The sequence below is a fragment of the Blastomyces gilchristii genome, assembly GCF_000003855.2.
Source record: "Blastomyces gilchristii SLH14081 genomic scaffold supercont1.5, whole genome shotgun sequence".
Lineage (NCBI taxonomy): Eukaryota > Fungi > Ascomycota > Eurotiomycetes > Onygenales > Ajellomycetaceae > Blastomyces > Blastomyces gilchristii.
This window is the reverse complement of record NW_003101678.1, coordinates 2,993,505-3,010,581: the sequence shown is the minus strand read 5'-3', so window position 1 is coordinate 3,010,581 and position 17,077 is coordinate 2,993,505. Positions and strand designations below refer to the sequence as shown.

Here is a 17,077-nt window from a genome sequence, read left to right as displayed (position 1 = left end):
ACTACATTCAAAGACTGGTTATTTTGTGTGTAATATCATGTACACATTAAAAATATAAAAATAAATATCACCATCTCAAGCCCCTGCGTGCAATTCGGACGTAACCCTCAGATCCGGGACGCCACACTTGGCCTTATGCCAACTAGCCAGGTGTTCCGAAAGCGAACATGTGCAGATGAACAACCGTGGAATATCGTGCTGCCTGACAAGTCCAAAGGGGAATTTCCAGAAAGATAATATGTGTCTGTGTTCCGTATGCATGTATCCCCGCCGCAGTGTTCAGTTAGCATCCCCGGCTATGTAGTAGATTAACCAAAGCAAGGGGTAGCTGAGATGAGACCTCCCTCCTCAGAAACTTCCCCAGGAACTTTCTTTTCTATCGAGTTCCCGTTTTGGGAAATCCGAATCTCACATCGTTGGTTTGTTCTTGCAATGAACAACCGGCCAGAAACCGGCCACAAATGAGCAAGCAGTATCCCGGTTTCGGCGCCGCGCCTTTGATCAAACTTGCCCAATTGTTTTCAAACTTGGCGGCTTTTTGGTCGACATCAATATGCCCAATTGTTTTCAAACCTGGGGGGGGTGTCTTCTGGTCGGACCTCGGATAGCTCGTTTGGTAAGCTTGTTCGCTAAAAACTGACTTTGTCGTTAGCCGGCGAAACTACCCAGATAGCTCGCTCCAAGAGTCCTACTTCCGCAGGCAGGATGAGCTTCTTGCTTGGAACACGAGCTGCTACGCTGTAATAAATCCTGCTAAGGTGGTGGGTGAAGAATAACTCCGTGATAGTGTTCGCAGTGATGTCGTTTGCCCAGACGGCTGGCATCATATCATGCCCTGCGAGTTATAGACTTATAGTTACCACTGAAGCTTTCGCACGCTGGGTATCATCAGCGTCTCGCCTTTTGCCGTATTCTGTTAAGAGGATCAATTGCTTTCAATTATGCTTCCTGCCATTTCACTCCGCATCCTTCTATTCCACTCTGCCCCGCATAGTGCTCGAATATGTGGCCTTCTACTCCTCGAGAAAGTCTATTTCGTAAATAGACAGATGCCTAGCTAGGCAAGTTGTGGCTTGTCCGGGGATTATTTGTCTCTTGCAATTGTTGTTTTGCCCCTCAAGACCCCAGTGAAGTGCGGGGGGAAGATGGCGTTGGGCCGTTGTATTGTTGTCTATTCCTTTATCCGGGCGTGTTATGCAGGTGTAAGTTATCTATCCCGCCGGCCGGGAGAAACCAAAGCAGTATCTTGCTGTTTGGACTTTCTCTTCTTCTCACTCTCTCTCCCTTTCTCTCTCTCTACAATCTCCCTTTTTCATCAACATAGCTCCGGAGGGTATTATCATCAAGAGTAATACATACCAGTTTGCTACGTTAGCTAGCCTCTTATTGCACGCTGTGTGCTGTTCTTTCTCATCATCTTATCTTCTCAAACTCTCCCCCGATATTCCCTTCGTTGAATATCTCTCTATTTGACTGGCTCCCATAACCAAATCTACCTGGATATCAAGCACAATGTCTCCCACTGGACAGCGAGTTGCCCAGGTTGCTGGCATGCTGGGCGCCACAAAGTCTCCCGATGAGCTTCCCTGGAATCCTGATCATACAAAACTGCCCCTCCGCAAGAACCTGCCAAAGGTCCCCGGTGCGCCTGATGGTGCTGCTTGGGTCTGGGGCAAAAATGACTATGTGCGTGGAGCGCGCCTCTCTTTCTTAATTGGCACTTATATCAGATACCAAACACGGAGGACTGACATGCTGCGTTTTGTTTTGTTTTTTTTTTGCGCCAAACAGATTGGTAGATTGAATCTGCTCACGCCAACCCGAGTCAAGGCTGCAGCCGACGAGATCAAGACGGGGGAGATTGTGCCTCTCAAGTATGCAGTTAAACCTCACCACTCGAATCAGAGCTTGATCCCTCTGCTGTCTAAGAGGAAATTCATATAGCTGACTGAACTTGTCATGTCACAGCCTTCCGTTGAACGTCCCGGAGCAGCCAGGATTTGGCCGCGAAAAATTTGTCCACTCTATCAAAGCCCTGGTCCCGGGAATTGCGTATGACGACAATTACCAGCTCAACACACAAAGTGGAACGCAGTGGGACGGCTTTAGACATGTATGTGCACTGCTTGTTATTTATATGTAATAGGTGCATTTAACACTAACATATACATCGTGCACAGTTTGCTCACATCGCAACCCAAACATTTTACAATGGAGTAAGCAACACATTACTAGAAAGCCCCAAAGCAATGCAAATTCCTATTAACACGCCCTCCCCAGACAAAAGCAGACGATATCGTCGGCCCCAACGCCAATCACAACTGCAGCATCCACCACTGGGCAGAACACGGCATCGCCGGCCGCGGCGTCCTCCTCGACTACCGCTCCTACGCCAAAGCCAACAACATCACCTACGACCCATACACCCCGCACGCCATCACCTTCGAAGAACTCCAGAAATGTGGCAAGGCCCAGGGCATCGACATCCGCCCCGAATCGCAAGGCGGCGACATCAAAGTCGGCGATCTCCTCCTGATCCGCTCCGGGTTCGTGGAGGCGTACCACGAGCGCAGCCCGGAGGAACGCTCGCGACTCGCCCTGCGCGGACACGGGAAGGGGGATGGCCAGCCAGATGCCTCAGGCGAGGTCGAGCAGTATGCAGGCGTGGCGCAGGAAGACGCCATGCTCGATTGGTTGCACGACTGTTACTTCGCGGCTGTAGCGGGCGATGCGCCTGCGTTTGAGCGCTGGCCGACTCCCGTCGAGTACTACATGCATGAACATATCCTTGCGCTCTGGGGCATGCCGTTGGGGGAGATGTGGAATTTGGAGGCGTTGGCGGAGAAATGTCGTGAGAGGGGGCGGTATTACTTTTTCGTGACTAGTGCACCTGCGAACGTGAAGGGTATGTTACTTTTATTTTATTTTATTTATTTTTTTTGTTTTCATGTCCCCCACATGCATGGCCCAATTTATCTCCCACCCCCAGCTTCTACCTGCATGCTCTTTTGCTCTATCATTTTTTTCTCTGGCTTTCACTCTACTAATCAACCCTCACTAGGCGGCGTTGGCTCCCACGCAAATGTAACCGCAATCTTCTAAATTAGAAATAGGAGGAAGAATGGAAATGGAAATGGAAAACAGAGCAAGGAGGGAGGCCCAGAGGTCAAGCGATTTAAGCACGGCGAAAGTGGAGTTGAATTTCATGGTAATGTTATTCTACATCTCAATTGGGGGGGTGGCAGTGTCCCTTTTTTTTCCTTTTTCTTTTCTTTTCTTTTCTTTTTTTCCCGGTTCGATATGGTATGCGATAATGTAGTAGCTAGGTACGACATACCTACAGTTCTTTTTTTAGCCTTTATGCAACGGTGTGTATTTTGCATTTGCATATGTAACTAGACTGGGTTGGCCGCAGTCGGCCGGCGGCCCTGTTGTATGTAGAATGCTTAAGTTACATATTGTGGATGATTGGTTGTATTACCATCTCTTGTTCTTTCTTCGCAACTTTGTTTTATGTTGCTGCGATACCTACTTCCACTGAGTCAGGACGAGATGTTGAAATATGTACGGAGTAGCGTGTTTCTATTTTGTTTCCCTGCGTTATGCGCTGTTCGAGCGAGTTTATTGATATTTAACAACTATATTTGTTCTCGTCGTATGAAAGGATCAAGGGCCGCAATGGATGATGCCCAAAAAGTCAAGCTTAGATCTCAAAGGGCAGGGTTATGCAGTAATTCTTAGAACTGTAGTAAGGGAAAAAAAAAAAAAAAAAAAAAAAAAAAAAAAAAAAAAGAAGCTTCAAATGTAATTCTAGAATAACCTGTATGAACTATATATGATAACTGTGAAAGATATAATGCTTGATTGATTATATATAGTGAACACTAGCTACACAGAAGTTATATGATGTGAAAGAGTATGTGAGAAGATGAATAGACCTTACATCTGGTCATGGTGGCAGCTTTATATCTTCAGCTATCTTGGCGCATGGCCATTGAACTTGGAGAATTATGCATTTTGATGAGCATCCTCCAAGGTAAAATACCCTTCCGTAAATTGAGTGTGCAGCCTCTGTGGGAAGGTCAATAATTTATGAAAGGTTAGTTAAACCTAGGAGGCTAGGACCCAGGACTAACTTTTCCATGGTTTCAAATCACGCTTATTACTTATAGTCTCATCATCAGTCCTGGTTTCAGATACAGTCAGTCACAGCTAGTGTGTCTATCACACCTATCTTTTTGTTGCTATAGTTAGGCATCTGACTGCACACTACAATTATTTTCTTTTCTTCTTTTTTTTTCTTTTTTTTTATTTATTTATTTATTTTTTTTTTTTTTGAGATATTTAAATCACCCGAAAATAGTGAATAACTACATAATGCAGAGCAGATTGAAAAAAAGTAATAAGAATGCATCAATTGATATATAATAAGAAATAAGATGATGTTCCATATTTTGAATGAAGTAAGTAGTAGTTATATGTTATATGACAAGAATTCCCTGAATTGACAGCTTTTCTGTTTAAAACAGATCTCATAATCTGTGAGAGATATAATGCTTTGATTGATTATATATAGTGAATGCTAGCTATGCAGAAACTATGTATATGATGTGGAAGATTACATGAGAAGGCGGATAGGTCTGACAATAACAATAGCAAATTCCATGATATCTGGATTCCAGTACGGTTGCTTACCCACGTTTGCAAAAGCTCAACAAACGAAAAACATTATGATACCTCAGGTTTCACAACTTTGCCTTCCCAGTTTCCTCTTTCTCTTCCTCCCGAGCCTTCTTCGCCTGCCTCGTGGATTTCTCAATCCTATTTGGCCCGATAAATCCAAACAGATATGCACCAATCTTGCGCATTTGGATCTCTTCGGAGCCCTCCGTAATGCGATAGCGACGGAAATGACGGTATATGTGCTCAAACGGCTTGTGACGGGAGTAGCCGTTGCCGCCATGAATCTATTTTTGTTTAAGAAAAAAAAAAAATTTAAACCACGCGTCAGCAGTTCCCCTTTCAGGAAAACGCATCGCAAAGGGGTATTTATGAATATTATAATTATATTACTTACCTGAATAGCCCTATCCGCCGCCTGACAACACAACCGGTTCGCCCAGAAGTTACACATGGCCACCTTGTGCGTCAACCGCTTCTCAATCTCCACCCACGGCTTCTTGGACCCTGGCACGGGCGAGTCGATATGACCCCCACACTCCGCCGTGACCTGATCCATCTCCCACCCCGTGCGCAATATCAACAATCTCAACATCTCCACCTGCGTCATCAGCTCCACCACCTGGAACTGAATCGCCTGGTTATCCGAGAGCGTCTTTCCCTTGCCCCAAATCTCCCTCTCGTTGGCATACTCGATCGCCTTGTCGAGACAGAAGCGCGCAGCCCCGCACGAAGACGCCGCTTGCCGGATCCGGTTCTCGTGCACGAACGTCTGTGCGATCGCAAGACCCCTATCCAGCTCCCCCAGCACCGCAGAGCGCGGCACGAAGACGTCCTCTAGAGCCACCGTCGCGTGGTCCGTGGGCATGTTAAGCGTCCATTCGTAGCTGAGGATGTTGACGCCCGGTGTCTCGCGTGGCACGAGGAAGGCGGTGATCCCCCGTGCCGAGCCCGGGGCGCCGGACGTCCGCGCGAAGATGATCATGTGCGTACAGTTGTGCGCGCCCGTCTGCCACTTTTTGGCGCCGTTGATTACGAAGCCGTCCACGGCGTTGGCAGCGCCTGAACCTGCCGGGTATTCTCGCTGAGCGGGACGGGCAGCTGTCTCCATGAAGGTGGCATCACTGCCGTGTTTGGGCTCTGTCAGGCCGAAGGTCGCGCGGAACTGACCCTTCAGGTGGGCGGGGATGAGCGTGCTGCGCTGCTCTTCGTTCCCAAAGTGGTGCAGCATGAGCACGATTGGGAAATTGCCGATGACGCTGTGTTCGTTTTGGAGGTCGTTTGCGAGAGAGACGCCGCCTCCATAGACTGGGTGCGAGGCTAGGTGGTAGCGGATAGCGCACATCCAGAGGTTTGTGTTAGGGTTAGCTTGCCCACCGTATATTTTGGGAAGGGAGAATCGGTAGAAGCCTTCTTGGTCAGAGAGTTTGCGTGCTTGGGCTAAGATATGAAAGGGGAGCATTAGTACTATGTTTTAATATGTAATAATAGTATTTGTTCCACAAGAAGTTATATCTTATAGGTGTTTGTCTAACCTAGTAACGCTTCCCATTCTTTACGTGGTAATCCTCCATTATCCCAATCAGTTCGTGCATGTTCTCGTCGATAGTCGAAGAAACGATTGTTATCCCTAGCATGCTGTAAGGGGAGGATGGTGTTCTCGATGAATTTGTCGAGGGAGGAAATGTAAGAAACCAGATCTGCCGGAAGATGGAAATTCATGCTGCTCTGAGATTGCGACATGATAATCAAACTACGTGGAAACAATTAAAGAAGTGAAGCTTTTGATCGGCGGCGACAGGTTTCCTAATGTTTATGTAGCAAAGATGAGCGAGGGCTACTATGGGAAAATAAAATCTCAGAAGAAAATAGTATATTAGAGCCGCTAGTAAAAACAGAGAGTTAACAATAGAAGCACGTAATTATATCGTCGTCGTCATATCATCATTGCACTGGGAAGAGGCCTGTTATTGATAGCTTTGCCTGCCGCCGGAAACCGTCCCCCGCAAATTTAGGGCGATGGAGCCGAGCCGAGTCTTGCTCCTCGGTGACGTTTCCGGCTATCAGGGGCTAGCGCCAAGCGTTGTTGCTTGATATTTTTGAACCAAAACATTTGTTTCGAAGCAATTTCTTGAAAGACTTCTATGGCAAGATCGATGAATAATAGTAACAACTGGGGAAGACTCATCAATTATATTAATGAGCGGTTTGATCTGGATGTGCATGTATATGGTTCCTGTCAACAAGGGACAGAAGTGATGATTCTCAGCATTTAGAAAGAAAGTGACAACTGAAAGCATCGAATCCTTGAAACTCATCCTTGAAATTGTTCTGCAACTCATGGCTCTGGCTTGCTGCTATCAAAGTTCCCACACGTTTGCCTGTCAGGTCTCCATGCAGAAAACGAGTTGTGTCTATCCGGACGATGGCAGTCTGTCTCTTGGACGTTGTTGCCAAATAGCCGCTGAGAGCTTTGCGCTTATTTTGGTAGTTAGCCGCCAACAATCGCCAACCAATCAGGAGGAACTTTTTATAAACAAACCTTGAAACATCTTCTCCCTCCGTCAAAATACAGAGGGTTACAGTTGAATGTTGGTGCAAAAACACTTTGAACATGATGCTAACTTCAACTGGAAAACAGCTCAGCATGGGTTCGAACCCTTAAAACTACGGAGTACATACACTAGACACGTCTCACAGATCATCTTTATTTATAACACGTCATGATATTGATTTTTCATATTTCTCAAGACTCTAATTATTTCTAACTCTTTCTAATTCTAATTCCAATCTCTCCTCTAATCTCCAAGCCTCTAATCTAAACTAACTGAGTGTTGAGGGTTGAGAGGAGGGAAAGAGGGACAAGCGAGAATGTATTATTAGTAACTAATATTAAAGTACGGAGTAACTAACTTGAAACAAAATACAATACAAGCATGATGGATCTAATGTAACTATACTAGATGTATTATATCAATGCAGAACAGCCTCTTTCATCAGCAAGATGAAAAAAGGCCAGCTCACCCTATCCAAACCCGCAGTAATCACCTAACAGTCTTTAAAGTAAGTTATAACAAAATCTTTGACCAATCATCGCTCAGTTGACCCTTCATTCAATCTTTCCCAACCAAGCCTGTGCATCTTGTAGCTTCCTCCTCATTTTGAATACACAGGCCTAGCCATCTTGCAGAGAAAGGGATATCTAACATATGATCTTCTTTGCAGATGCTCCCCCCCGGGGGGAATTTCAGTAAGTGTCCTTTTGTCCAGTCAGCTATTTTTCACCTTGACTTGTATTAATTTAGAGAAGGAATGAAAAGGGCCCAATGGTTCCCTTCAATTTTTCCTCCAGTCAAAGAAGCGGCCTGTGGCAAATGCCAGCAGAAATAGCCCTCCACTTGGGAAGCTTCATGGAGATGGATAGTTTAAATGCCTTGATACAGACACAAAAATGGTTCGCCAGCATCCTTCACACAATAACTCTATTATTAGGTCTCCAGATAATGAAGAGGTCAGTCATTCATGAAAATCCTGACTCTCCTGGCGGAGTTTTTACCACGGGATCTTTGAATGCCTTTCAAGATGGAAATCGGAATTTGTCACCATGCAATTATTGAAAATGGGAGGGCTCATGTTCAGTTGCATCCCTTACAAAGACCAAAACAAGGTATATTTCCTGAGGTATTATGCATGTGATGGCGGCAGCAGGCAATGTGGAAATGGTGGATTTATTTGTGAAGAATAATTACAACGTCACTAAAGAGGACGGGGAGGGACGGACGGCGATACACTGGGCCATTCCTGACAAGGCATGAAGCCGTGACTAGAATGCTTTTGAACGCGGGCGCAAATCCTACCCACGCAGACGAAATGGGTTTAACACCCATCATGCTTCAAGTGAAAGTACATAAGTCCCAATCTATTCTCAACATATTGATTGAGTCAGCTCAGAAATCCGGTAATGATATTTTTGGAGCGAACTGTGACGGGGAAACTGCATTGTATGTGGCCGCAAAACATGGGAATATTCGATGCGATGCAGCTATATCTTGACCTCAGGGCTAATGCCTTGAAAAAGGACTGTTTGGGCTATTATCCGCTGTTAAGGGCGATTGAGAGCATGTCCTTAAGCCTTACTCAACCTATAGTTAGTTCAAGCAATGGTGGGAACCTTTAGCGAAGTTTCAACACCAAATTCTCTGGATCAAACGCCTCTTCACTTTACAGTGGAGTTTTCGCTGGAGTGGCTAAATATTTAGTAGATTTCGCTTCTGGTCGCAGGAGTAGATATGGCCGTTGGCGATACGGATATTTAGGCAAACTGGCGTTTGCCTCGCTATCTCACAAAAAAGTAGCTGTAGTATTCTTAGCTTGTTGATTTGGCACGGAGCAAACCCTTATTACTCCCAGGGGAGGACGTGTTTTGAATCGCCAATAGAAATTATTTTCCGAAGAACATCACCTTCAAGGATCACGGGTCGACTCCGACTGCCTCCATCCATCTTTGATCAGACGTGGACTTTGGCGTGTGAAATGCAATCACATCTCGCGCTCCCGTCGTTTGAGGCAGAACACGAGGAATTTGCATCCAGCCATGTACGGTCATGCCATAATAGCATTGAGAGCTACAGCTCCATGGCAGGCCTCGATTCCCACCAAACCGCGAACCAGTGAAACAACGGAAAGATTGATCCAGAATATCATCTGTGTGAACGCCAGCAGCCAGACTTTTAGCCAAAAGACACCCACGGCTTCATTGCATTACGCTGCCCAGAGCGGAAAAAAGGGGGTTAACTACGGGGACATAATGTTTATTCCGCCAAGTACAGTGGGGGCACAGCACACCCGCTCGAGGCTCAACGATGTCATTGAAGGGCTTCTCATTGCAGACCGTGCGGAGGATGCGCTAATAGTTACATGATGAGGATGGGGGTGTACGGCATTGATAGAGATCGTGAGGCAGAGACGTGCTAAAAGGTGTTTTTTTCTCTGCCTCGAACAGGAGCTGGTTATGGAGCAAAACCCTCCAAGTGAACCGTTCCAATGTCGGTTTACTGGGTGGCTTTTGCTATTACTTAACTACATACAAGTGCTTAAGTTAGGTCTTAAATAGTACGCGGGGAGGTAGATGGGTCGTTTTTCGGAGGGCCACCAATTTCAATCAAAGGGTCATAGCAAAAGGGCATGTAGAGACGATGACAGAAAAATGTGATCTCCGTTTTTGCTTCCCCAAGGTGACCCGTAATTTGCAAATATTTGTTCAGCAAACTGGTGGTGCTGGACAAAACGAAGTACAATTCTTTGAATCCTAAGTTAAATATTCTACCTATAACCATTTAACCATGCCGTCTACCACCCACGCCAGCTAAACCATACATCCTGCACTCTATCCCTCTCGGCACCTTCCAAGCTCGAATCCACCACTAGCACGTAGCTAAACCCAGCAATACAAATACAGCAATGATTCGGCCAGATGCGAATCTTCTCTCCAATCTTCAGCGGCCGCACATTATCCCGCGGGCCATGCCAGGCCAGAATCCCATGTTCCTGGCTGATGCGGTCCATGATCCACCCTTTCCGCTCCCCCTCGGGATCATACCACCCGGCCTCCGCCGTCCGCGTCCCCTCCCCGTCTTCCAGCCAGGGCGTCACGACGCCCCAACCGGGATAACTGCGGCACGCTTCCCGCCCGAGACATAAGCTACCGCACGCGGCGAGGGCCTCTGGCTGCTTTCTGTGCGGATACAGACTGCCCACCTCTGCCAGGACGGTGATGGCGATGTCTGCGAAGGAGAGGTTGGATGAGGACGGGCGGGCGTGCGCGGCGAGCTGCTGCATGTCCAGCGTCACGTAGGCGCCGGCGTGCAGCTCGATGTCACACGAGGCCTTGGTGCGGTCAAGTAACTCCTTGACGCGCTTGGTGGTGGGATCAGGCGTCGCGGGGCCGCCGGTGGTGGTGGTGGTGGTCGGGGTGAGGTTCTGGGCAGCGGTGGTGGTGGGCGTTGCCCCGACGGAGAGCAGGAAGCGGCGGCCAGCATATTTGCCCACGGTGCATGCGTGGGCGGCGGCGACCGCGGACCGCTCGACCTCCTGGGCCAGGTAGTCCATGGCTTCGTTCGTGCTGTCTGAGCTGTAGCTGTGGCCTAGGTGGCTGTAGAAGCCGCGCAGGGATATACCGGCGCTGCCATCGTGCTCGGCGGTGTGGATGGCTGCGAGGAGATCTTTGAATTGCTGCGAGTCTGGGGCGATGCCGGCTCTGTTGTTTCCCGTGTCGAGTTTGATGAAGACGCCGAGGGTGTCTGAGGTGAGGTCTCGGTATTGGGAGAGGAAAGGGATGATGTCTGGATCATCCACGAGCACGGATATGCTTGATTTCCCGAGCGATTTGCCGAGGGCTACTAGCCGTTTGAAGCAGGAGGGTTGAACGGGCAGACCATAGATGAGCTATGGAAGGGTATTAGAAAATTTAAATGTTCAAAACGCTGCAGAGAAGGTGGCCTTTTTTTTCTCCTCACGTCTGTAGATCTGCCGTTAACTTTGCATTCCTCCAGGTACGGCTGCAGCTGCTCAGCTTCCGCGAGCGTGGAAACCACCAGTCGAATGGGATCGCTCTTCTCCCCTACTTGGAACTTCGTGAGCTCTGTGGTCTGTTTGGGAAAGCAGTCAGCCAGAAATTCCAATTTCTTATATATATGTATATGCCATGCAAACCTGCGTAAAAAGCCGATATCATATCTTGACAGCCATGTTATGGAATTGGATTCTTCTTCATGGTGGTAACATACCTTGTGAGTTTTAACATGAGAGCGGAAAAGAACGCCGAGGGCATCTGCAGCGTCCAGCATGAGCTGGCAATTCCTGCGCGCAACAGCGACATCTATAATGGCCGCTGGGCCGTCGATGTCGCGCAGCATCCGGCCAGCATACTGGGCTTTGAGGGCGTCGCGCGAGGCGTTGGGGTAGTTGGTCACGCCGGACATTGTGAGGAGATGGGATTAGATACAGCCGATGTCTTTTTCCTTTTTCCTTTTTCCTCTTTTCTTTTCTTTTCTTCTTTTTTTTTTTTTTGTTTTTTATTTTTCTTCTTTCGTACAGTCTACAAGAAGAATGAATTTTTATTTTGAATTGAGAGATTGGTGGTATAAAGAGGGGATGGTAAAGCAGCTAAAAGCTATGTCCGATGTGTCCGGCAATTCTGCCCCGCACCTGAGTTCAGCTGTATAATTTATAACTAATAAAAGTTAGTTAGGAGTTACAGGACTTGCTTGGATTAGAAAGAAAGAGAGGACTGACTGTCTGCCACAGAAGCTTGCTGTCGTCATATCTCTATCTCGTAGTAATGTAATGTAGTTACTTACTTACCCCCACGTCGTGCCCGCTACGTGGGAGAGATTTAAACAGTTTCGTGATTCCCACTCGTCTTCTTCTACTTGCCACTACTACTTGCCCCTTCGTTCTGCCGACGAGGGATCATCGAACTCTCTTCTGCGCAAAAAAAAAAAAAAAAGAAGAAGAAGGCTTTTTAAGAAACTATCCTCTCCAGCAGCCCATTATCCCTCATTGTCATTTCTGAATAGCCCTTTAGCACCATCCATTCTCCCTCCCTTGATCCATCCAAGCCATAAATAAAACATGGCATCCGCAAAGCAGGTCGTCCTGACCGACAAGGCCCCCGCGCCTATCCCCGTGCTGTCTCAGGGCATTGTTCACAACGGAATCGTATACTGCTCTGGCCAGGTGGGAATGGACCCGGCCACGGGCAAGCTGGTTGAGGGTACAGTTCAGGATAGAACCGTATGTTACTTGCTCTCTTCTTTCTCCTCTCTCCCTCCCCTCTATCTAATTGATAGTTGATACATAAATTATTTTTTTGACCCCTCTCGCATCATCGACAACAACAATAGCTTGCGCGGGGGTTGGTTTGACTGACTGTACTGTACTGTATATTGCTAGGCACAAATATTCCGCAACCTGAGCGCTGTGCTGGAGAAAGCTGGCTCCAGCCTGGAGAAGGCCATCAAGGTCAACGTCTTCCTTGCCAACATGGAAGACTTTGCCGCCATGAATGAAATCTATGCCCAGTTCCTGAGCCAAGAGCCTAAGCCTGTAAGTGGTCTCTCTCTCTCTCTCTCTCTTATGTTTTGGGTTTCTTTTGTTTTCTTTTTAAAACAAAAAGCTGACGGAAATTCCTAGGTGCGAACCTGTGTGGCTGTTAAGGCACTCCCGCTGGGCACGGATGTTGAAATAGAGTGCTCTGCCTACATATAAAATGTGAACGTTTTCCTTTTCTTTTCTTTCTTTTTTCTTTCTTTCACAGCGGGGGAAGAAAAGAAAAAAAAGAAAAGAAGAAACGGAAGAGGAAAGAAAAAAAGAAATATGAGATCACACGACCATATGTTTGTTTGGGAATTATTAATAATAATAGTTTCAATAATCTGCAGTGCGCAAAATGCTTCTGTACCTAGTCAAGTGCTTTTTTTTTTTACTTGTTTGAATAACTTCATACGCTGTACTCCGTACTTACTCATGCTATCATGTCTCTAGGAAGGGAGGGAGAAGTTGGAAGCAGCGAGGAAAAAAAGGAGAGGGAAAGCTCCCGTGTTCAAACACGAGGGGAACTCGGCGACTAGTTAGTTAGCTGCAGCTTCAAACGTCTTCAACGTCTTTTAACGTCTTCAACACATAAAAATAACAACACACAATCAAAATCAATTGGCAGTTCTAAAAGATGTCCGGTCCAGAACTTATTTTTCCTTCCAAGGATTCTCCATGTATTCCTCCATTCCTCCTCTGAACTCTTGAATATGTCATGCAGCTCCCATTCTATTCTCCCCTTCTCCCCCCGCACTGCCCATGCCCTGAACAAATGAGTGGTTATTATTCCCCATCATTCATCACCTATCTCTCTCTCCCAGGCTACACAAAGCTGAAACAAAAGCCTGCGCTTCCACAAGCTACGCAGTAGCTAGTTGTGCAACCACTAGTTAACCCTCTCCCCCATTTCCCCGCCACCCCCATATGCCCGCCAATAACAGCACCACCAGCAAACTCGCCTGATGGTTCGCCCACAATCCCTCACTAATTACTAGGCCCCGTCCAGCCACAAACGACCATAATTGGCGCGCTGGGGGAAAACTCCGCTACGCTGTTACCGCCGATGTGGGCTCGGGGCTTTTCCTGCCCACCAGCCAACCTGAACGGCGTGGGGGTCAGATATGTGCTTCCCCAGCCGTGGCAAATTGCATCGGGCATTTTCCCTATTTACATAATTTTCGGTCATCAGGAGACGGGCTTTTGGGGAGAGGGGAGGGATGGATGGGGGTTCTTTGAATGACATCCACATAGCCGGTCGGACCCATCATCCATCATATCATGCCATGCGGACTGAGTGACCCTTGGCTCCTTTTTTCCTTCAAACTTCCGTCGAACCCCTGATGGAAATAATGGCTCTTGATCAAGCACCCCCCTGATTCAACTCTCCATTATTCACTCCGGTTTTTTTTCTGGTAGTTAGATATCTCCTCAGTGAATCTGGTTCTACTATTGCCGACTTTGTTTCCCCGGTTTTCTAGACTCGGCAGGAATTATCTGGTGGTTTGTCTTCCAACTTTCAACCTACTCATCTACTGTAACTACCTAGTCCTTACCTCAACCTCACCACTTCTCTCTCTCTCTCTCTCTCTCTCTCTCTTTTTTTTAACATTCGCTTTAAGGGACCACTTTCTCAACCACCCCCCATTCGTTCCCCTCCAATAGAGATCTTCTAAATCTCAACCCTCGTTTTCCAGCATCTTATATCCTTTTATAACAAAAATAAGAAAAATCGCAGACGATTGAAAACCTCTTTCCTCTGCGATTGTCAATATGTCTCCAATATCCACTCATAAAGAAACCCGCGAAAACGGCAGCGACCGACCCCATCGCCCACTGCAACCGGGCGTCTACGTGCCAACCGTATGCTTCTTCGAGGACGAAACAGAGGATCTCGATACGCAGGCAATCGGCAAACATGCCGTCAATCTAGCACAAGCTGGCGTGACCGGCCTGGCCGTCCACGGCTCAAACGGCGAGGCCGTCCATCTATCCAACGAGGAACGCATCACGGCCATCGAAACCACCCGCAAAGCACTAGATAGCGCCGGCTTCCCCAACATGCCTCTCATCGTCGGCTGTAGTGCACAATCGACCCGGGAAACGATCAGGCTCTGCCAGCAGGCCCATGCGGCCGGTGCTGATTACGCCCTGGTTCTCGCCGCGTCGTATTACAAGGCGCTCCTGCTGCCAGATTCGGTGCTGCAGTTCTTCCGTGACGTAGCGGATGCGTCCCCGCTGCCGATTATCATATACAATTACCCTCCGGCCGTTTCAGGGCTAGATTTGGACTCCGATACCATCATCGCGCTGAGCGAACATCCCAATATCATCGGGTGCAAATTCACCTGCGGCAACACGGGTAAATTGAACCGCGTTGCCGCCGCCCAAGGAAGCACCAACAACAGCAACAAATCCTCCCCAGCCCCCTTCCTATGTCTCGGTGGCTCAGGAGACTTTACGATACAAACGCTCATCAGCGGGGGATCAGGGATCATCGGCGGCATTGCCAACATTGCACCCAAGACGTGCGTGCAGGTAATGGATCTGTATGCGCAAGGGAAGCTGGCGGAAGCGCGCAGTGCGCAGGAGGTTTTGGCCCGGGGAGATTGGGCGGCTATTCAGGGGGGGGTGGTAGGGATTAAATCTGCGATGAAGTCGCACCTGGGGTACGGTGGGTTCGCGCGCAAGCCGCTGCCCAGACCGACGGAGTCGATGCAGGAAAGCTATAAAAGGGAGTTTAGGGAGCTTGTTGAGTATGAGCGCTCGTTATAACGGGGTTATTTACTCTGTTTTTTTGATTGGATTCCTCTTTTGTAACTAGTTTTCTTGTTTTTTTCCCCTTTTCTTTTGAGAGTTTGGAATTCCTCTTTATGTTTTAAAGCATATTTACGTGCGCCCAGTGGCATTCATTAACTCAGCATGTTGCATAAAATAAGATTCACGGCCTTTTTACTCAATTGGAAGTATTCTCCTATATGAGAAGGTATTATTTGATCTTCAGCCAATGACTCCTTTTCATTCTGAAATTTTTATACTTTAAGAATATCAAAAGTATAAATAAAAATAAAATATAAAAAATAAAAATAAAAAGAAACCACCCCCATTGAACACCCCAATCAATTCACCCCTTTGCCCGAACAATAATAACAAATGACCAGGGATAATATCAACCCAACCCGCATCCATTTTAAACAATTTTAGAAAACCTCGCCTATTTCCAAACGCGATGGAACTAGTCCTAGTCCCTGTAACTTACATAGTAACTCAACTTCCAAGAAAATTCCACCCGACCAATACGAATGCCGGCCCAGAACCCACACACCCCCCCCATTCCCCCCACGCATCCTAAGCAACCCCACGCACCCATCCCACGCCCGCAATCCACCAAGAATTCCCTTGCGCCCTCCTATCGGCATAGACAAGCCACACACGGCTAATCCATCGGCGTTCTGATGATGGGCTTGAGAATGGATAGGATAGGATGGCTGATTCAGGACTCGGTCGGGTTCGCTAAAGTATGTATGTATGTATGTATATGCACAGTACATCGCAGGAGAGAGAGAGCTAGGAGGGAGGGAAGGGGAGGGTGGGTGGGTTTACATTTACCGGCTGTGGGGGGATTTATGCAAGTATGGTTGGTATAGACTACATAGACTGTAGTATAGTACGATATGATATGCCAAGGTAGGTATGTAGTTGTAGGTCGTTCAAAGACACACCCAGTCAACCATCCAAGTCTCCAATATCATAATAGGCCACATGCAGTTGCTGAGAGACAGCCAGCCCCTGGACTTTTCATAGATAGTTGGTTAGCTGTTAAGTTAACTACCAAAGCGTCCTTGCACCACGCGCCGATTCGATCCATCACGTTTTCAAGAGAAATTCCGTCAAAAACTGAGCAACCCGAAAAGGAAAGTAAGTATTCTTCGCACACTCACTCGCCCGCCGCCCTGTAAACATCCCAGTCCAGCACCAAGCGTACTGTGTACGTCCAAACCACCCATCCCATCCCAAGAAGTGATCTTCATGCCCGCGGGGTCAACTAAGTGAAGCGGCGCGCGCGCCGCTCGTCGTTCGGAGTTCTCCACTCCCTCTCTCACTCAAAAAACAAAAAAAACCCTTCGATTCTGCAACAGAGAGGGAAGTTAGTGATGTAACCCGCAAACCCGCTCGGGTGGACTTATTGCCTGAAGGAGAAGCAGATACGACGTCGGGAAGGGAAGGGCAAGACTCAAGACTGTCAAGAATGTCAAGAATGTCAAGGCATGGGGGCAGACAATGAGCAGTTTATTTTTAGACTTAT

At 47.5% G+C, this 17,077-nt stretch overlaps 7 protein-coding genes across 8 annotated transcripts; 4 read left to right on the top strand and 3 right to left on the bottom strand.

Moving 5' to 3' along the window:
- The first annotated feature begins 284 nt into the window (after positions 1-284).
- BDBG_03565 (uncharacterized protein) lies at positions 285-3,714 on the top strand. The gene is made up of 6 exons (XM_002626355.2): positions 285-1,686; positions 1,792-1,874; positions 1,969-2,113; positions 2,181-2,216; positions 2,281-2,905; positions 3,062-3,714. The coding sequence occupies exons 1-6, from the start codon at positions 1,513-1,515 to the stop codon at positions 3,100-3,102; spliced, it is 1,104 nt and encodes a 367-aa protein (XP_002626401.1). The 5' UTR covers positions 285-1,512; the 3' UTR covers positions 3,103-3,714.
- An 824-nt stretch (positions 3,715-4,538) lies between these two features.
- Positions 4,539-7,149, bottom strand: BDBG_03564 (acyl-CoA dehydrogenase). Its single transcript, XM_002626354.2, has 3 exons — positions 6,216-7,149; positions 5,078-6,120; positions 4,539-4,967 (listed from the first exon to the last, which is right to left on the bottom strand). Exons 1-3 carry the CDS (start codon positions 6,421-6,423, stop codon positions 4,746-4,748), a joined length of 1,473 nt encoding a protein of 490 aa, XP_002626400.2. The 5' UTR covers positions 6,424-7,149; the 3' UTR covers positions 4,539-4,745.
- Positions 7,150-9,077: 1,928 nt separating this feature from the next.
- Positions 9,078-9,884, top strand: BDBG_03563 (uncharacterized protein). The gene has a single exon (XM_002626353.2). It carries the CDS (start codon positions 9,275-9,277, stop codon positions 9,599-9,601), a length of 327 nt encoding a protein of 108 aa, XP_002626399.1. The 5' UTR covers positions 9,078-9,274; the 3' UTR covers positions 9,602-9,884.
- Positions 9,558-12,058, bottom strand: BDBG_03562 (uncharacterized protein). Its single transcript, XM_002626352.2, has 4 exons — positions 11,974-12,058; positions 11,466-11,911; positions 11,196-11,327; positions 9,558-11,124 (listed from the first exon to the last, which is right to left on the bottom strand). The coding sequence occupies exons 2-4, from the start codon at positions 11,658-11,660 to the stop codon at positions 10,030-10,032; spliced, it is 1,422 nt and encodes a 473-aa protein (XP_002626398.1). The 5' UTR covers positions 11,661-11,911; positions 11,974-12,058; the 3' UTR covers positions 9,558-10,029.
- On the top strand, positions 11,972-13,576 carry BDBG_03561 (endoribonuclease L-PSP). Its single transcript, XM_002626351.2, has 3 exons — positions 11,972-12,474; positions 12,634-12,786; positions 12,874-13,576. Exons 1-3 carry the CDS (start codon positions 12,313-12,315, stop codon positions 12,946-12,948), a joined length of 390 nt encoding a protein of 129 aa, XP_002626397.1. The 5' UTR covers positions 11,972-12,312; the 3' UTR covers positions 12,949-13,576.
- Position 13,577: 1 nt separating this feature from the next.
- Positions 13,578-15,786, top strand: BDBG_03560 (dihydrodipicolinate synthetase). Its single transcript, XM_002626350.2, has one exon. The coding sequence runs from the start codon at positions 14,545-14,547 to the stop codon at positions 15,544-15,546; it is 1,002 nt and encodes a 333-aa protein (XP_002626396.1). The 5' UTR covers positions 13,578-14,544; the 3' UTR covers positions 15,547-15,786.
- Positions 15,759-17,075, bottom strand: BDBG_16843. Of its 2 annotated transcripts, XM_031724715.1 has the most exons (5): positions 16,962-17,075; positions 16,713-16,901; positions 16,494-16,565; positions 16,375-16,383; positions 15,770-16,284 (listed from the first exon to the last, which is right to left on the bottom strand). In XM_031724715.1, exons 2-5 carry the CDS (start codon positions 16,800-16,802, stop codon positions 16,120-16,122), a joined length of 336 nt encoding a protein of 111 aa, XP_031577811.1. In that variant the 5' UTR covers positions 16,803-16,901; positions 16,962-17,075; the 3' UTR covers positions 15,770-16,119. The 2 variants fall into 2 exon arrangements, with proteins under 2 accessions (XP_031577810.1, XP_031577811.1); XM_031724714.1 differs by having other exon boundaries at positions 15,759-16,284; positions 16,713-17,075.
- Positions 17,076-17,077: the final 2 nt, after the last annotated feature.